General features: G+C 37.6%; 1 protein-coding gene and 1 pseudogene across 1 annotated transcript; both read right to left on the bottom strand.

Moving 5' to 3' along the window:
* Positions 1–1,787: 1,787 nt before the first annotated feature.
* Positions 1,788–14,665, bottom strand: LOC111018821 (uncharacterized; annotated as a pseudogene).
* Positions 14,666–16,902: 2,237 nt separating this feature from the next.
* LOC111018820 (uncharacterized) lies at positions 16,903–17,961 on the bottom strand. Its single transcript, XM_022295067.1, has one exon. It carries the CDS (start codon positions 17,959–17,961, stop codon positions 16,903–16,905), a length of 1,059 nt encoding a protein of 352 aa, XP_022150759.1.
* Between the last annotated feature and the right edge of the window lie 2,003 nt (positions 17,962–19,964).

A 19,964-nucleotide genomic window follows, 5' to 3' on the forward strand; every position in this document is an offset into this window, starting at 1 on the left:
CAAATATATACTATTTCAGTTGTCGCAACGTCATTGCGACGCGGAGCGGCCAACGTCATCCCCTGACGGGTCTCTTTCGAGATTAGGGTTTGGAGTCGCCACCAATCATCTACGAGGTGTGATTGGTCACCTATTTTAAAAAAAAAACTTGGTCTACGAAAACAAAACTTTGGTTCGGGAGTCGGTTGAGCGTAGGGAAGGTGTTAGCACCGTACGACACCCGTTCAAAAACGGTACCATATTTTGTCGAAAATTATCCTATTATGCTTGGTCCAAAAGGAAAAAAATACTTTTGTGTTTGATTTTAAATGTCCCAAATTTATTGGTTCATATTTTGAGATAAAATATGAACCAACAAGCATGAGTGGCACAAAGACCATTAGAAAAACAAATTATCACATCAAGAATATTGGAAAGTCTCAATTTTCGTCATTGGAGCTTCCGAAATAATCATTTAAAAAAGTGATTAAAAAAATGAAATAAAATTTAATTTGAAGCCCACAAGAATTCGACCTTCAGCCATGAGTATTATTACCCAAGTGCCTTTCCGTAACATAAATGTCAACACCCAATGCTTTTGCCACTATGCCAACACAAAGATATGTTATTAAGGGTCTTTTTAAATAATAAAGTTATCTTCGAAATTTGTATTAAAAATATATATATATATACACTATGCCAACACAAAGATATGTTATTAAGGGTCTTTTTAAATAATAAAGTTATCTTCGAAATTTGTATTAAAAATATATATATATATATATATATATATATATATATATATATATATTAACGAAAAGTAAAAAAAAAATTTATTAGGGATTTGAAATTCGTTTAAGACTATTTTATTTATATATAAAAAAAATCATATAACCAAACTTATTTAAAATAAACTCCTATTCAATTTTTTCAAAACCTTATTTAATAATTATTTCATTTTAAAAAGCAAATAGTACTTTGTATTTTTAAAACAAAAATTAGTTTCCTCTTAAACTTTCCTAAAAACTTTAATTTAAAAGAAAACTTTTTTCCAACTTACTTAAAATAAACTCTTACTCGATTTTGTTTCAAAACCTTTTATAAAAATTTTGGTTTGGTTTACTGGTAAAAGAAAAAATAAACAAACATTTTCCAAAATCATTTTTGTTTATTAACAAAAATAATAAATAAAATAATAAAAAGATTAAAAAAACATCTCCTTTACTCACTTAAGCTACCTCAATTACCGGAATAGAGGTCGTAGAAGTGCTGGTTGTCGCTACACCAGGATGGGTCGTTGGAGTCTGTGTTCTTCCTGCCAGGTCCAGCTATGTCGTCGCTGGAAGTCTCGTTGTGTCAGTCGCTGCAAGTTGGAGACAATGACTAGAAAGAAACCCAACACCACCAAGAGATTGGAACAAAGGGAGGTTTGGGGATTTGGTACAAGAAGAATGAAAGTGATGGAATTGAGTGATTTTATGAGATAGGTATGCTTAGGATTCACCCAACTTTCTTGTCTGCCCCTTATGAAATGAAAGAGACCCTCCTTATATAGGGGAAGATGTGAGCCAAAATAGGAAGTGAAATTGATTTTGAGAAAAAAACAAGGAGAAGAACGAAACTTACTCCCTTTTACTTGACCATTTAAACAATAAGTAAATAATAAATAATAATAATAATAATAATAATAAACAAATTCATTTTTAAAAAAAAAAACGTAACCTACTTTAATATTTAATTCAATTAAAACATTACATTAAAACTTTATGATAAAGTAAACTTAGGATAATTTAAACCAAAACAATTAAAATACCACTTAATAAAGTAATGATAAAAAATAAAAATAAATACAGAAATAACAAAAATTAAGTCGGACCAAATATGGTGTCTACAGCTTGCCTCCCTTTGTGTATCCTTGCAGAACTAAAAGGGTAGACAAAGGCAAAAGACAAAGTATTGGGAAGGTGAGATTTTAAAAAGGCTAGAATGACAAACCTTGCTTGACAGGCTTGACCACGATCTTTGATCGGGTTTGATTTAACCAACAGAAAACTAAAAGGCAACGGACCTGGCTTGACACATGCTTCGACCACGATCTATCGGGTTCGATTTAACCAACAGAAAACTAAAAGGCAACGGACCTGGCTTGACACAGGCTTCGACAACGATCTATCAGGTTCGATTTAACCAATAGAAAACTAAAAGGCAACAGACCTGGCTTAACACAGGCTTCAACCACGATTTTTGATCGGGTTCGATTTAACCAACAGAAAACTAAAAGGCAATGGACCTGGCTTAACACAGGCTTCGACCACGATCTTTGATCGGGTTCGATTTAACCAACAGAAAACTAAAAGGCAACAGACCTAGCTTGACACAGGCTTCGACCACGATCTATCGGGTTCGATTTAACCAACAAAAAACTAAAAGAAAACGGACCTGGCTTGACACAGGCTTCGACCACGATCTATCGGGTTCGATTTAACCAAAAAAACCTAAAAGGAAACGGATCTGGCTTGACACAAGCTTCGACCACGATCTTTGATCGGGTTTGATTTAACCAACAGAAAACTAAAAGAAAACAGACCTGGCTTGACACAGGCTTTGACCACGATCTTTGATCGGGTTCGATTTAACCAACAAAAAACTAAATGAAAATGGACCTGGCTTGACACAGGCTTCGACCACGATCTATCGGGTTCGATTTAACCAAAAAACTAAAAGGAAACGAACCTGGCTTGACACAGGCTTCAACCACGATCTTTGATCGGGTTCGATTTAACTAACAGAAAACTAAAAGAAAACGGACCTGGCTTGACACAGGCTTCGACCACAATCTTTGATCGAGTTCGATTTAACCAATAGAAAATTAAAAGGCTTGCTTGAGCAAGAATGAACTGTCATGAAATTCTCTATCATAGGGCTTTAAGATTTCTTCAATGAAAATGCATGAAATGATGCATGAAACGATGCATGAAATGTGAGTTTGACGCATGATAAAAATAGGAAAATTTTCTTAGATGCCAAAATAGAGTGAAATCACATGCTTTCATAAAAACTTGGGATTGTTCAGATACCCCGATCACCGCATTTTGCTTTCTTTCGAAAGTCCTTTTAACTGGATCGATAGTACCCAGAACAAATGGGCCGACGACTTTGCCCCTGATAACTTTGTAATGTCATATTTTCCCCAATGTTCTAGAGAACAAAATGTCTCTAAGGCTTCCCGTGCCCTTATGTTTTATTTCGTGTAACACATAGCTTTGGAGACGTGAATATAAAAGCTACCGTCCTTCGTATATAGAGAGAGACGAATGGAGACCAGACTTTATAAATGACAAGGGACACACGTCTCAAAGATGTGGTTCAAATTTGTAGGCTATAATAGAGAATGGATACACAAAACTGCCTTTCAAGCATAATACTGAGATCAAAGTGAAATTTTTCGAAATACATTAGAAACTATGCATAATATTTTCGAACATGATTTGAGTTGACGGGATTTAAAAATTCACTGCCATCCATGTTGGCCAGAACCAATGCTTCTCCGGAGAAAGCCTTTCACCACAAATGGTCCTTCATAATTCGGGGTCCATTTGCCTCGATGATCTTTCTGTAATGGGAGAATTCTTTTTAGAACTAAATCTCCCTCTCTAAACCTTCTTGGGCGCACCTTCTTGTCATAGGCTTTCATCATTCTTCTTTGATAAAGTTGTCCTCTGCATAATGTCGTCAACCACTTTTCTTCTACAAAGTTTAGCTGCTCATAACGCCTTTGGACCCACTCAGCCTCTTGTAACTTAGCTTCCATTATAACTCTCAATGATGGAATTTTTACTTCAATAAGGAGAACAGCTGCCATACCATAAACTAATGAAAATGACGTTGCCTCAGTTGAAGTACGGATTGAGGTGCGGTAACCATGTAAGGCAAACGGAAGTATTTCATGCCAGTCTCTCTAAGTTACAGCCATCTTTTCAATTATTCTTTTTATGTTTTTGTTGGCGACTTCCACTGCACCATTCATCTTAGGTCGATAAGGGGTTGAGTTGAGATGCTTGATCTTAAATTGCTCACAGAGCTCATTCATCAATTTGTTGTTCAAATTCCTTGCATTATCGGAAATTATGGTTTCAGGAAGACCATAACGACAAATAATTTCTTTCTTGATGAATTTGACTACAACTCCTTTTGTCACATCTCGGTAAGAAGCTGCTTCTACCCATTTAGTAAAATAATCTATGGCGACCAAAATGAATCGGTGCCCATTTGATGCTTTAGGTTGGATAGGTCCTATCACATCCATGCCCCACATAGAGAAAGGCCAAGGAGCTGTCAAAGTATGCAAATGAGAAGCAGGAGCATGAGTCTTGTCCGAGTAAATTTGACATTTGTGACATTTTCTTGCATATTTAATACAATCTGTCTCTATAGTCAGCCAGTAATAGCCAATTCTTAAAATTTGTCTAGCTATTATGTGTCCATTTGCATGAGTGCCACAAACTCCTTCTTGAATTTCCTCCATAATCCTATTGACATCTCTTCCTTCGACGCACCTTAGGAGAACCATGTCATGGTTTCTCTTGTACAGTATCTCTCCGTTTAAGAAAAACTTCATTGCCAACTTGCGGAGGGTGCGCTTATCATTTTCGGAAGCATTTGGTGGATATTCTTTACTCTTGATATACTGCTTGATGTCGTAAAACCAGGGGTTACCGTTGGGTTATTCATCAATGCTCATACAAGAAGCTGGGACATCTCTCCTCCCAACTTTAATCGGACGGACATCTGTATTGAGTTCTAAATTGAACATCACTGCTAATGTGGCCAATGCATCTGGTACTTGATTATTTTCTCTTGCCAAAGAATCAAATGAGATTTCATCAAATTCTTGTGACAATTCTGTTATGAGTTGTTTGTAAGGCAACAACTTAGCGTCTCTTGTTTCCCATTCTCCTCTTAGCTGATGAATTACTAGCATAGAATCCCCAAAAACTTTAAGTTTCTTAACCTTCATATCAATAGCAGCTTGGACGCCCATCGAGCATGCTTCATACTCAGCCATATTATGCGTGCAGTCAAAACATAATCTGGCGGTAAGAGGGTATAGTTCCCCTTTGGGTGATATCAAAATAGCCCCCATCACATGACCTAACTCGTTAGAGGCACCATCAAACATCATGGTCCAAGTTTGTGGGTTTAAACTTTCCTCACTTGCGGTTATGGTGGAGATATACTCATCTGGAAAGTCGAACTTTACCGGTACGTAGTCATTTATAGGTTGTTGAGTTAGGTAGTCGGCTAAAGCACTCCTCTTAATGGCCTTTTGAGTCACATAGACAATATCATATTCGGACAAGAGAACCTGCCACCTTGCAATTCGACCCGAGAGAGACGGCTTTTCAAAAATGTACTTTATGGGGTCCATCTTTGAGCCATGTGGTATAATACAACATGTATTGTCTTAGACGTCGAGCAGTCCAAGCTAGAGCACAACAAGTTTTTTCTACTTGAGAGTATCTAGTCTCGCAATCGGTGAACTTCTTACTTAAATAATATATAGCACGTTTGATTTCCCTTGTTCATAAGGGTAAAAAGAAGTTAAATGGGTGCTGTTTTCTAATGCTTTAAACTTGGAAACCGTGATTTAAGCTTGGTTTAGTATCCAAAACCTTTCATTTTAAGTTATCTTGGGTTATACATGCACATAGGACGTTTTTACATCATTTAGAGTTGATTTCTAACGAAAATTACATTTTTGTGCAGAAAAATTTTGAGCTAGGCGCCTGGCGCCTTCCCCAATCCCAAGATTTCCCTTAATGTAAAACGCACGTTTTGGTGTGATTTGAAGCCTTCCCAAGCTCTGCCACGTGTCGTCCATGCATTAAAGGTTGCCAATTCAACAACTACCTAACCAAAAGGTGTTTGAAATGGATGGCTCTCCACAAAGCTCTCAACCTCCAAACCACCTTGAAGTCTTTATAAATTCAGCAACTCATTCTCTTCATTCATCATCCCGGAGTGATCATTTCAGCTTTATACATTTGCTTCTCAGCTTATTTACGTTTTCCCTTTTAGTTTTTGAGTTTTTATTGTTTTAAAACTTGCTTATTCAAGTTCACCCTTTATTTCCAGCTTGTTATTCTAGAATTGTAAGTTTGATTTTATTTAGTTAAAATTCGAGCAAGTTCTTGCTATTCATTTCTTTCCCTATCTTTCATTTCGAAGTTGTAATCACACAACCTTGTGGAATTGACTTAGTATTGCTCCCCAATCTTGAAAGAGAACGGGTTAGGGTCATTCGGGTTACAACTCCATAATTTCCAGCTTGTTTTAATTCTACTCATCCTTTAATTATGTCGTCTACTTCCATGAACATTAAATTCTGTTTTTTCCTTTATCATCATGAGCTAAATTTATTTTTCCCAAGCTCGGTTATGGATAGTTAGTTAAAGTTTTTAAAATCCAACAAGGCAAAAGGCGTTTTTCTCCTCTTTTATCACTTAAAGTTGTTTCCATAAGTTCAAACTTGATTTGGCCAATTAATGTTTTAACCAAGCGTCAATACTGAAAGGGTTGATACGTTTTCACAACTTTACTTATTTTACTTTAGAGAGGAATACTTTAGACATAAAGATTTCACTCGGGTAGCCTAGACATAGGACCTCGACCTAAGGTTACGGTTGGTTTTTACTAAATTAAGTTCTTTTTTTCTAATAGACATATTAGAAATGAACTTAAACATTCAAAATCACTTAGACATAAGAAGATGGCGAAGTAAAACCGAAGAAAATTTATAAGAGGCGCATGGCGCCTAGTTGGAAAAAGTTTGTGTATTTTTAGCTAATTTGAAGTAACTGGACTGAGTTTATTGCACTGAGTTTTTAAATATCAAAACCAACATTATCCTTATTATTTTTCACCCCAAATTCAATTACAAAGTCACCGATCATTAACATTTCCTATAAAAAGACTTCATTTGTCCCTGAGGATCGATACTCGGAATACTCGTTCCGTTTTTACGACTTGTGACGGGTGTACACGTGCGCTCTCATTTATTTTGAATCCAAAATCCCAAACAACGTTCTTTCCTGCCTGAATTTGTTGGGTGTGTTGCCCTAAACTCGTAGTTTGTATTTTGTGTAAAAACAAATGTATATTCAATAAATTTGTTGTTGAATTCATAGCATTGCATTGTCCAAAATCCAATAAACTAAACATCCGAGTGATGGATAATATACATATATGCGCAGCGGAAGCGAGCAAGAATTGAAATAACAATCTAGATGCATAATACAACCTAGGATTAAACATACATGATCATACATTATGATGCTTAGTGATAAGTAGAGAAAAATACAAACCTTTGTAGCTTTTCAAAAATCTTCAAATAGCTCCAATGAAGGACCACCAAGAGATCTCAAGGCTTGGAATAGAGTGGTGGGACTCTTTTTAGAGAAGGAAAAATTTAGAGAAAAGTGGAGCTAAAAAGAGTTATGTAAGGTTTTTGAAAAAAAAAAATCAAATAGCCAAAGGTTCCAAGACTTTTAATGTTTGAACAAAGGCCTTCTTAAATAAGCAAATTACATGCAACTCTTGCATGTCAAAGTTTACCAAAAGCTTACAACACATATTCCACTTATGCATGGCATGGCTAAGTGTCAAAATGCATGTCCAAGTTCACCAAAAGCTTACAACACACATTCCACTCATGCATGACATGACTAAGTGTCAAAATGCATGTCTAAGTTCACCAAAAGCTTACAACACACATTCCACTTATGCATGCATGGCTAAGTGTCAAAAAGTGGATTTTTGAGATTATTTAAATGTTCCACTCAACAAGTTAGTGGAATTTTCCACCAACTTGGTTAAAAACATTATTTTAATCTACTTTAGTCAGCCTTTGACTTTCTCTGGTCAAAGTCAACTATTTGACTTTTTCCAAAATCCGATGTTTGATGAAATCCATGCCTCCGATTATGAATTCGCATTCATAATTTTAATATTTAAATCCTATTTAAATATTTTGTCCAAATTTCTCAAATTGATATCATATATCAATTACTTAATCATATCTCATATGATTAACCTAATTCGTACGATTTGAATTATTCCTTCAAATTATTCCAAGTTTATTCCTATATGAGCTAGCCAGGAGACCTTATGGACCTACAGATTATGAGCTCCAACGATCCGAGATTAACCGGTTAAACTCTTTAACCTAGTTAACCAACATTCGTTACTACCGGGTCACTCCACTAAAGCCCGTAGCTGCACTCTTTTCGCTGTAGATATATTATGTCCATTTGATATAACCATGATCGGTAAGTCGACCCTTCACAAGTTGTTCGTAATTACAGCTAGGTCAAAATACCGCTTTACCCCTGTAATTACCTCTTGTTCGTTAAGTCCCACTGATCCTCTAATGAACAATGATTTGTAGTCCAACTATCAAATCAAAAATCCTCTCAAACATTTTGATGAGGGTGGCGCCTATTGTTCAAGACCTGGATTCAGCCCTTAAGAGAACAACCTTTCTACTATCCTAAAATTGGGTAGAAGTGAATTCCTTCTTGCACCCTATGTCCCTAGCTATCTACCGGGCTTTACCCCTGAAATGGGAGGCTTATTGAGCCAGCGCTGTTGAGCTGCTCTCACCCATGCAGATCTAAGGGTAATCCCGAGTAAATAGAAGTTCATAATTAGCTCAGGATTATGATCGAGTTACCTAGGCCATCAAAGTCGAGATAGTCAGTTTCAAACAGTAAACGGTGTTATAAAGTAAAAGTGACTATCTCATGGTTCGGTCTTATGCAAACTCTTTGCACGGGACACCCCCACTCGCATGTCTTCACATGAACGGATTAGTATCACATCGTTTGTACTAGCTACAAAGTGGGCTGCATCCTTAGTGTCCCCAGAATAAGGCGCCCAACCTTATTCCTATACTATAGACCATTTAGACTGTTAACTCAAACTTGATCCATATTTATGTCTCTTACATAGTGTTTGAGTCTCAGGTAACAGTCTAGGATCCTTTATTTTATTGGATTTAGATCTAGTAAGAACATTTTATTGGATCAATAACTACTTATTGATTAAAACCTTTAATAACAACTTTATTGAAAGATAAAAGTATATCTGGCATTTTCAAACTATGAGTTTCAGGACATAAAACCCAACACCGAGGTTATTTTAGTGTGACCGGGACAATATATGTACTGGGTATATATTTGATATACTGGGTATATAAGTGATATACCCCTGATATACGAGGTATATGTTTGATATACCCCTGATATACAAGTGGATTATGTCCCATGAATAACCTAAAGGGTCTATAGTATATGGATAAGGCTGGGTACCTTATCCTGACAACACTATGGATACGGCCCACTCTGTAAATGATACAGACGACTCGATCTAGGTCGTTCGTGTGGAGACATGCGAGTGTGGGTATCCTATACAATAAGTTTGTATAAGACTGGACCACGAAATAGCCAATCTTTAGATGTAACACCGTTAACTAATAGATTGTTATTTCTTAGGATTACCAGGCAACTCATTCTCAATCCTGAGTGAGTTATGGACTCCTGTCTGTGAGGGCTCGTCATTTGATCTGTATGGGTGAGAGTGGCCCAAGTTGCCAACTCAACATTCCTATCATTTTGGGGACGAGACCGAGTGGGGAGCTGGGAACATAACTTCACAAGATGGACTTCACTTCTCTCCGACTTTAGGGGATTAGATGAGTGTTCTCTTAAATGCCGACTCTGGGACTTGAACAAGGGGCCCCACCCTCTCATTGGCCCGAGAGGGACTTTCGGTTATTGGTCGGACCATAACCGGGTTGTTCATTAAAGGAGCAGTGGTATTTAAGGAGTAAGATGTAACTCAGGGGTAAAACGGTAATTTGACCCACCTTGAGTTACGAGCACTCGTGAAGGATTGACTCGTCATTAATGGTCGTATATCCATGGACACGAAAACATTCTGCAGTGAGAAGAGTGCAACTGCGGGTCTTTAGTGGAATGACCTGTAGTTAACAAATCTTGATTAACTCGGTCAATGAGTTTGACCGATTAATCTTGCATCGTTGGAGCTTCTAATCTGTAGGTCCATTAGGTCCCCTTGCTAGCTACGGGTAAAACGAGGATCAAGTTTTTGGAAGAATTTGAACTATTCAAATTTCATAAGGGATTATATGTATATTGATACATTATAATATATAGTTAATTCTAAATTAAAACTATATATTATGAGAGAAATTATTTGAATGAGATTCAAATAAAATTAATATGAATAAGATTCATATTAAATCTATAGGTTAAAAATAATGTGCATAAGATGTACATTAGAACTATATGTTATACGAAAGAAATGCTATAGAATATGATTCTATTTATGAGATAAATAATTAAGTGTTAATTATTTGATATATATATATATATATATATATATATATATATTAATTAATATGATTAATTAATTATTATATATATATATATTGTATATAAAAATATTATTAATAAAAATATTATTATTATTATTAATAAAAATATTATTATTATTATTAGTATAATATTAATATTATTATTAATATTTAACTCCCCTGCAAAATTACAGGGGAATGTGCACTTAAATGACGTGGGGTAACTCACCACGTCACTGCTTTTGGTTTTCCTCTTTTGCAGTTTTGCAAAAATAGAGGTGAAGAACAAAAGAAAGATCTCCCATTTTTCTCTCTCGATCAAGCTCTCTCAATCAAACTCTCCCTCTCGTTCTAAAGAAATGCTCCCACAAGCGTGTCCTCGAAACCCAAGAGGATAGCAAGGAAGGTCGTTTGGTGGTGTTTGTTGGGAAATCGTTGAAGAAACGTTATTCAAAGGTAATGGTTTTCCTCTATATTTTCTTCTTAATGGTTTTGATTTTGTTTTCCAAATATCACGAACAACTGTCTGCTTCCGCTCCGGGATTCACATCCCTTCAGAATCATCATGCTGCCCCAGTACACATCGCATTGAGTCTTCAGTCACTATGAGATATAAAATAAGGGGTCGTCCTCGAGTTGGTGGCACAAGAACTAGAGGGTCTTGCAAATACTGCTTAATCTTATCAAATGCTGCTTGACAATCTTCACTCCATACCCCATCGTTGTTCTTGCGGAGCAATTTAACGATGGGTTCGCAAGTTGCTGTTAAGTGAGATATGAACCTTGCGATGTAGTTAAGTCGCCCTAGAAATCCTCTAACTTCTTTCTGCGTCCATGGAGGTGGCATCTCTAAGATTGCTTTGACTTTATCTGGGTCAACTTTAATGCCTTCTTGGCTTACTACAAAATCCAGGAGTTTTCCATTGGTTGCCCCAAATATGCATTTGTTGGGATTGAGTTTCCATTTGAACTTCCTCAATCGATCAAACAGCTTCCTTAAAATAGTTGTGTGCTCCTCGCCCTCTTTTGACTTGGCAATCATATCATCCACGTAAACTTCAATTTCTTTGTGCATCAATTCATGGAAGAGAGTAACCATTGCACGTTGGTAGGTTGCCCCAGCATTGTTTAGCCCAAATCACATAACTTTGTAGCAGAAAGTTCCCCATAGCGTAATGAATGTGGTTTTTTCACGATTTTCAGGTGCCATCTTGATCTGATTGTAGCCTGAGAACCCATCTATAAAGGAGAAGGTTGAGAACCTAGCAGTATTATCAACCAACACATCGATATGAGGAAGCGGGAAGTTGTCTTTTGGACTTGCACGATTCAAGTCTCTATAATCCACACACATTTTTACTTGTCCATTTTTCTTTGGTACATGGACAATGTTTGCCACCCACTAAAGGTAATTAGATACTGTAAGGAATCCTGCATCAATTTGGTTCCTTACTTCATCTTTTATCTTGATCAACATATCCAGCCTCATCTTCCGTAACTTCTGTCTCACTGGCTTGAACTCTAAGTTGATCGGCAATTTGTGCACTATGATGTCTGTATCTAAACCAGGCATATCTTGATAGGACCAAGCAAAAACATCAGCATACTCATGAAGTAACTTTATCAACTTTTTACGATTCTCTGAAGACATATTAGTGCCTATTTTAATCTCTTTGTCTTTGGCTTGTGATCCCAAGTTAATTGTCTCAGTTAATTCTTCATGGGGCCCCAACATCTTTTCTTCTTCTTCTAGCATTCTCAATAACTCAGCAGGGGGCTCGTCATCTATTTCCTCATCAGACTCGATATTGTATATAGGTGTATCAAGCTCGTATTTTTAATCATTGTCGCATTCAATCTCAGTATTACTGCTTAAGATATAATAAGGGAGAAAAGAAAGGAAAAGGAAAAAAATGAATAAACTGGTCCAGAGAATAGTAGAGCAAAGAAACAAAGTGAATGAACTCAAACTTTTATTGATATGAAAGAATTATAAACAAATAATAGGTCTGGATGGAATGTACAGGAAATAGAAAATTAATTTAATTAATTAAGAAAATGAGGGGAAGGAAAAAAAATGGACAATTACTTTGAATTATTATTTACAAAAGACGGTAGCTCTAACACGCTCCAATTACTTAGCTCGAAACCGTCTGGGCACGGGTAGACAAAAGGTCCGACTTGCTCTCTTTCTTCTGTCACTGCTGCCACTACAGAGCTCTCATCGTACTCCTGATGGATTATACCGGCACTTCTAAAAGAGTGGCTGAGAGGTGGAACAGTCCTCCTAGGGTAATCACGCTCCTAATTTTCAAATCTTGAGAGTCATTTTGCTTTTTCCAGACTCCGCACTCTAATGATGTCGTCTCTACTTGGTTTGTACCCCAACCCGAACTTCTTTGTATTCTTAGCCATCCTCAGCAGTTTGTCTAAGCTCTCATTGTCTCCTTTAAAGGCGGTCTCTAAAAGTCGTGGCTTAGGTCTTCCAAACTTCTCATGTAAAGTTGTAGCATTTGCAATCTCGAATGATTGGAATGAAGACTCAAAAGCTTCTTATGCTGCTTCAACGTATGGCATCGAAGCAAGCCTTGAGACTAGAATGTCTTCTTGTCCCGATATGATCACTAACTTTTGGTCAACCGCAAACTTAATTTTCTGATGTAAAGTGGATGGAACTACTCCTGCAGAATGTATCCACGGTCGCCCCAGCAAGAAACTATAAGCTGATGTGATGTTCATAACCTAAAATGTTATGTCAAATGTGCAAGGACATATCTGGATCGGGATCTCAATATCCCCAACAACAGCACTGCGAGCTCCATCGAAAGCTCTTACTATCACAGTACTAGGTCTCATATGGGACATATCAACCGGTAACTTCTCTAGCGTGGATCTTGGCATTATGTTTAAAGAAGATCCATTGTCCACAAGGACTTTTGCTATTGGGAAGTTTTTACACTTAACTGAGATGTTGAGAGCTTTGGTATGTCCTGTACCCTTTAGTGGTATCTCCTCCTCTGTAAAAGTGATTGAGCTAGATGTCGTTATATTCCCCACAACGTTGTTCAAATTATCCACTGTGATGTCTTGTGAAACGAAAGCCTGCTTCAAGGTCTCCAACAGTGCATTCCGATGAGCTTCAGAGGATAACAGTAAAGATAATATAGAGATCTTTGCGGGTGTCCGACCTAATTGTTCAATAACTTTGTATTCACTTTGCTTCACTAGCTTCGGAAACTCTTGAGTCTCTTCCTCGGACACGGGTTGTTTAGGACTTGCATCCTTTACAACAATTGCCTCCACCAATTCATCATAAATATCCTCGTTGAGTTTGGTCTTCCCTTTCTTATCTTCCTCTGCTTTTTCCTTCTTTTCACTAGTGGGCTCATTCACGCGCTTTAGCAAGCTATGCAGTGTATAACATCTCCCAGTTTGTGTCAAACCTCCTACTCCGGTGACATTGTCAACTGGGAGTGAAGAAGATGATACCTCTTGCCCTACAGTTACCTTGCACTCATATCTCCAAGGCACTACTTTGGAACTTTTATACTCAAAAGGAGCTAGAGCCGTGATAGTGATTGGTTTCCGACTGCAGCTGGGTGCATCTGGCTTTTTACGGTAAAAGATGGTGAGAGGTTTTGGCTTAAGAGAATCACTTGAGCCCTTAGCAACCAAGATATCTTCCACGACATTTGTCCCTTTCTTCAAGTGAGATTTTGTAACAGTAAGGACTTTTGAGTCTAACAACTCTTGAACTCTCTTTTGAAAATGGTTGCATTGCTCCAGGGAGTGACCTTTTGCCTCAGCGTGGAACGGGCAAGTCAGACTTTCATCATACCCTTTATACTTGAGGTTTGGGCATAGGTACTCCACTAATACATATCCACTGCCCAAGAGAATTTCAAATAGTTCCTCCAAAGGGGTTGTAATATCGACAACCTTACTCTTCCACTCGATCCCTTGGCATTCGATTGCATTTATTTGGACATTCTGATGATTCGACAGCGGATTCTTTCTTACATCAGGCCCATTTTCTTTTTTAAAGTTCAACCAACCTGCCTTGATCAAAGCTTGAACTCTGTATTTCAATGCAGTGCAGTTCTCTGTTGAATGTCCTATGGCTCCTGCGTGATAGTCACAACGAGCATTCGCATCATACCATCTTGGGTATGGAAGCTGGATCAGATCTACAAGTATAGGTGCCAGCTGATTATTTTGAAATAACTGAGGTAGAAGCTCAATATAAGTCATGGGGATTGGGTCAAACTGGGTCTGTTTACGTGCCCCTCTATTCGTCTGCTACCCTTGAGTATAAAATGTATTATGCTGCTGACTCTTAGGTTGGAAATTTTGACTGGTCGGGGGTTGAAAATTTTCAAATGGTTGATTATACCCATATGGCGTTGGGTAATAATACAGAATGTATCGCGGTGTCCGACCGTATGGTTGTTGTTTCCAAGAGTGTCGGTCTACTCCCACCATTTGTACCCCACATTCTTTTTTCTTGGAATGACTTGCCTTCTTTGTGGCTAATGACTCCTCGGCAGTACTGGTTATTCACCCATGTTTAACCCCATATTCGATCATTTCTCCGATGGTCATAATATCAGAGAAATTTGTGGAAGCGCTTCCTATCATCCGATCATAGAAAGGATGTTTTAGGGTATTGATGAACATGGCAGATAGCTCCTTATTCGTTAAAGGAGGTTGGACTTGAGCTGCCGTGTCCCTCCACCTTTGAGCATACTCTTTAAAGCTCTTTGTACTCTTCTTATCCATCCTCTGTAAATCTAAGCGATCTGGAGCCATGTCTATGTTATGCTTATATTTTTTTAGGAAGGAGTCGGCCAGATTCTTCCATGAGTCAACATGAGAGCTATCTAACTGCATGTACCAACGAGAGGCTGGACCACATAAACTATCTTGAAAGCAGTGTATCAACAATTTGTCATTTTGGACGTACGCTGCCATCTTCCTGCAGTACATTCTAAGATGATTCTTAGGACAAGAAGAACCATCGTACTTCACAAACTTTGGCACCTTGAATTTTGAAGGTATGACTAATCCAGACACCAAGCACAATTGTGAGGCATCGATGTTGCCAAAAACATATGTCCCCTCTACTGCTCTTAATCTTTCCTCCAGAACTTCGAACTTCTCATTACTGGGGGCATTTTGTCCGACTGGGTCTGTCTTGGCTGGGAGACCACCTAGGTTAAGGACTGAGGGGGTGACATCATTTGCTCGGGCTCTCAAAAAATGATGTTGGTTGGGATTTGCTGAGCTCCCTTAACAAAGGAATGCGGATACTAACCAACCGGGACGTAATATAGAGGGTTGTACGTTGTATATTGTGGCATGAAACCCTTTGCCACTGGCCTAAGAGGTGGACCATACCAAGGTGGATAAGGCGGGATTTTTTGCGGCTCATGGATAGGGTTGCTAGGTGTAGCAGGATCCACAGCCGCTTTGCCTTTTTCCAATGCGAGGAGGATGACATCTAACTTTTCTTGCAACTCATCAATATCTTTCCTTGTTTTCTCCTGCTTGGCTTTTTGATCTTCCATCATCAATCTTGCCCTGTGTCTGGTACGGTAAGTGCGATGGGGTGCCAGTGAGCGAGCTATCTTGAACAATCCCTTTTGCTTTTTAGAAAAATAGAAGACAAAAAGAAAGAGAAAGAAAACCATAAATAAATAAGTTTGTGACTTTATTATAAATTGGATAAATGAATAAATGAAGATTACAAGAAAACAACAATTATGCCAAATTTGAACCACAATGCTTAAATCATGGAATTGAAAGCACATTAAAGCAGAGTGTTAATAAAACTATCCCCAATGTTCTAGATCTCGCCGAAGTTTGCTCAAGAACTTTAGTGTGCTTTTGCCATTCGGCTGTGTAGGGGCAATGGCAGACGTGAGAGCTCGTGCCTCTTCAGCTAAACCATCTGCCCTACGGGCTGCCTGTCTGACTTGGGTGAGTACATGCTCTGAATTATGACGCAACAATGTGTTATCACGCCTCACATGGTCTAATTGATACCCCACTTGGTTGTATTGTTCCATGATATGGGCATAATCATGCATTAACCAGTCAACAGCATTCTGGGTTTTGTCGAGACGGCTTGAAAGCGCCTGGACAGTTTCCCTTAATTTTTGATTTTCTTGAGCATACTGAGCTAACTGTACTTCTTTCTCCTCCAACACAATGACTTTTTCACGAAGGGACATGATTTCTGTTTGTAGAGAAGACATTTGTTGTGATATTTGATTGTCTCGCGCCTTCAAGGCTGTCAGCTATTTTCGTACATTCTTCGGTTAGGGTCCCGAACATGTACTTCTAGCGGTCTGTTTTCTTTCCCTTGGTAACCGACCTCCCTTTTGCCTGCTGTAATTCCAGCTCAATGCTTCAAGGTAGATTTTGATTGAACCCTAGTTGTAGTCTTTCTTTAGCCGGTATGAGGTTCCCTTCTCGCAGCTCGTATTCTATCCTGCGACCTTCCGCTGAGTGGACTGATTTGGGCTCATTTCAGAAAGAATTATCCCAGTGGGAACCTCTAGCTTCCCTTTGCCCTTGTCGGTTTGTAGGAGAACAACAGTTTTTCCTCTACTCGAATGCCACTGTTCGTATCCTTCAAATATATTATCGTGATAATTGCCACTTTGGATTCTGACAATCGCCTTCCACGCCTTTACAACCTCCTGAATTTTGTTTTTGCAAAACCGAACATCATAGGCAAATTCAGAGTTTCTTAAGTCATGTGTGGCTGGGATAAACTGACGTACCCATATCTGGCGCAATACCATTAATGGGGCATAAGATACACATCCACATGGACCCAATAACGGTAGACTGTGAAATTTACCACACCTATACATCATAGGTTTGGTTGACATCCATCGGGCCCTCCACTCCACATCTTCTGACCTTAGTCCTGCGAAGAAAATGCTCCACTCTTCTTTCCCTGGGTGGATTTGACTCCAATCTGCTTGGTTGAATTCAAGGATGGGATTTTGTAATCTACTCCACGATCTTGAAAATTTGACCTGAGGACACTTGAACTCTGGTGGACAATTTATATGGCTGAGGATCCAAATGTATAGCAGCTGAGCACAGCCTATAAATTTCCCTACTCCTCGCGATCTGCAAAAATTTAGTGCTCGGAAAGTTTCTGCAAGGATGGGTATTACAAGATTAACCCTCATCTCTACCTTGACAAATAGCTTGACCAGCCGCTCTTCAACGTACCCACTAACTTTAGGAAATAAAACCAAGTTGAATAAGCACAGAGCTAATAGCGATAGCTCCCTTTCTTCATTAACGAACCTCTGCTGAAGACTCAGGATATATTCTATCGGCAAGCATGTGTTTTCTCCCTTCCTTTTCACATGTTTTTCAATCTCACCAGCAGATATCTTCCCTACAAGCAGCGATACTGCCCTTTTCAACGTAAACCCACCATCATAGGAATAAACCTCAATTTTCTCCTGTAGTGGTATTTGTAAGAGGGTGTGGTATTCCTTGATAGTTGGGGTTATTTCCATTGAGCTAAAAGTAAAGCATCTATAGGTCGGATCTCAATGTCAAACTAATGCTCTCAACACTGAGAAGTTTACTCGCATGTACAGGAGTTGCGCTATGTGGCCATATTTTTTTATGAACTGGGTCTTTCTATCTGCTCTTAAACCTTCCCATTAACATTTCAAGATATCCAACTGATTTTCTGGAAACGTTACATTTTGAAATGGCATGATTACATTCTGTGATAATGCGTCACCATGAGTATGCTGCATGTTCTCTGACCATTGACGGACAATTTCTTGGTCTTGCTCTTTCCACTCTTGGGTAGGAGCCTTACTGGAACTCATGCTTTAATTTACTGTCAATGTTAATGATTTAAGACTTAGGTCAATTTTGGTAAAATTGGCAGAAAATAAATTTAAAGCGAAAGTTGCGAAACTCTTTTTTTATTGTTGTAAAATTCTTGGACGATTATTAAGTGAGAGAATGCATGAGACTCTTTTAAACAAATCACTTTATTAACACCAACGGAAACAAACTAAACAAACAAATAAATAAATAGCAGAAATCTGATGCTAAAATGAGTGTAAAGTTAAAGCCTACACAACCTAGAGGGAAGCGGCCCCCAAATCTTCCATACGCTTGCGCAGTATGGTCAACTTGAGTGAAGAATTTCATGCGCCTGCACGGGAACCGAAATTCCACGAAGGTCACACTACTCAGTCTCCGATCTAATCTTAAAGGTAAAGCGTGGGTAGGAGGCTTGTGTATTTGTGTAAGATGCATATGATGCCAAACCAAATTAATAATACAAAAAAAAAAACAAAGGGAACAAGAAAGGACAAAAAAAAAAGAAATATAATAAGATAATAAATGACAAAAATAATGGCTTGACTCACTAAGGTCCCCAGTGGAGTCGCCAAGCTATCGCAACGTCATCGCGACGCGGAGCGGCCGACATCATCCCCTGACGGGTCTCTTTCGAGATTAGGGTTTGGAGTCGCCACCAATCATCTACGAGGTGTGATTGGTCACCTATTTAAAAAAAAAACTTGGTCTACGAAAACAAAATTTTGGTTCGGGAGTCGGTTGAGCGTAGGGAAGGTGTTAGCACCCTACGACACCCGTTTGAAAACGGTACCATAGTTTGTCGAAAATTATCCTATTATGCTTGGTCCAAAAGGAAAAAAATACTTTTGTGTTTGATTTTAAATGTCACAAATTTATTGGTTCATATTTTGCGATAAAATATGAACCAACAAGCATGAGTGGCGCAAAGACCATTAGAAAAACAAATTATCACCTCAAGAATATTGGAAAGTCCCAATTTCCGTCATTGGAGCTTCCGAAATAATCATTTAAAAAAGTGATTAAAAAAATGAAATAAAATTTAATTTGAGGCCCACAAGGATTCAAACTTCAGCCATGAGTATTATTACCCAAGTGTCTTTCCAATGTGCCAACACCTTAAGATGCAACTTAAAATTCTTTTTTATAATTCAAACATTTTATTTTTGAATTTTGTTTTAAAAAAATTAAACGAAAATCCTTTATTTAGAAAGAAGAAAAAAAAATTAAAATGATTATTTGGTAAAAACAATGAAATAAAAGATGAAATAAAGTAAAATAAATAAATAAATAATCATTATAGATGTCAACATCCAATGCTTTTGCCACTATGTCATACACTAAGATATGTAATTAAGGGTCTTTTTAAATAACAAAGTTATCTTCGAAATTTGTATTAATATATATATATATATATATTAACCAAAAGTAAAAAAAAAATTTATTTTAGGGATTTGAAATTCGTTTAATTTTTATTTATATATATAAAAAAATCATATAACCAAACTTATTTAAAATAAACTCCTATTCAATTTTTTCAAAACCTTATTTAATAATGATTTCATTTTAAAAAGCAAATAGTACTTTGTATTTTTAAAAGCAAAATTTGTTTCCTCTTAAACTTTCCTAATAACTTTACTTTCAAAGAAAACTTTTTTCCAACTTAGTTAAAATAAAC

The sequence above is a fragment of the Momordica charantia genome (assembly GCF_013281855.1).
Source record: "Momordica charantia cultivar OHB3-1 chromosome 7 unlocalized genomic scaffold, Mcharantia_2.0 BLBB01000007.1, whole genome shotgun sequence".
In the NCBI taxonomy this organism is placed as follows: Eukaryota; Viridiplantae; Streptophyta; class Magnoliopsida; order Cucurbitales; family Cucurbitaceae; genus Momordica; species Momordica charantia.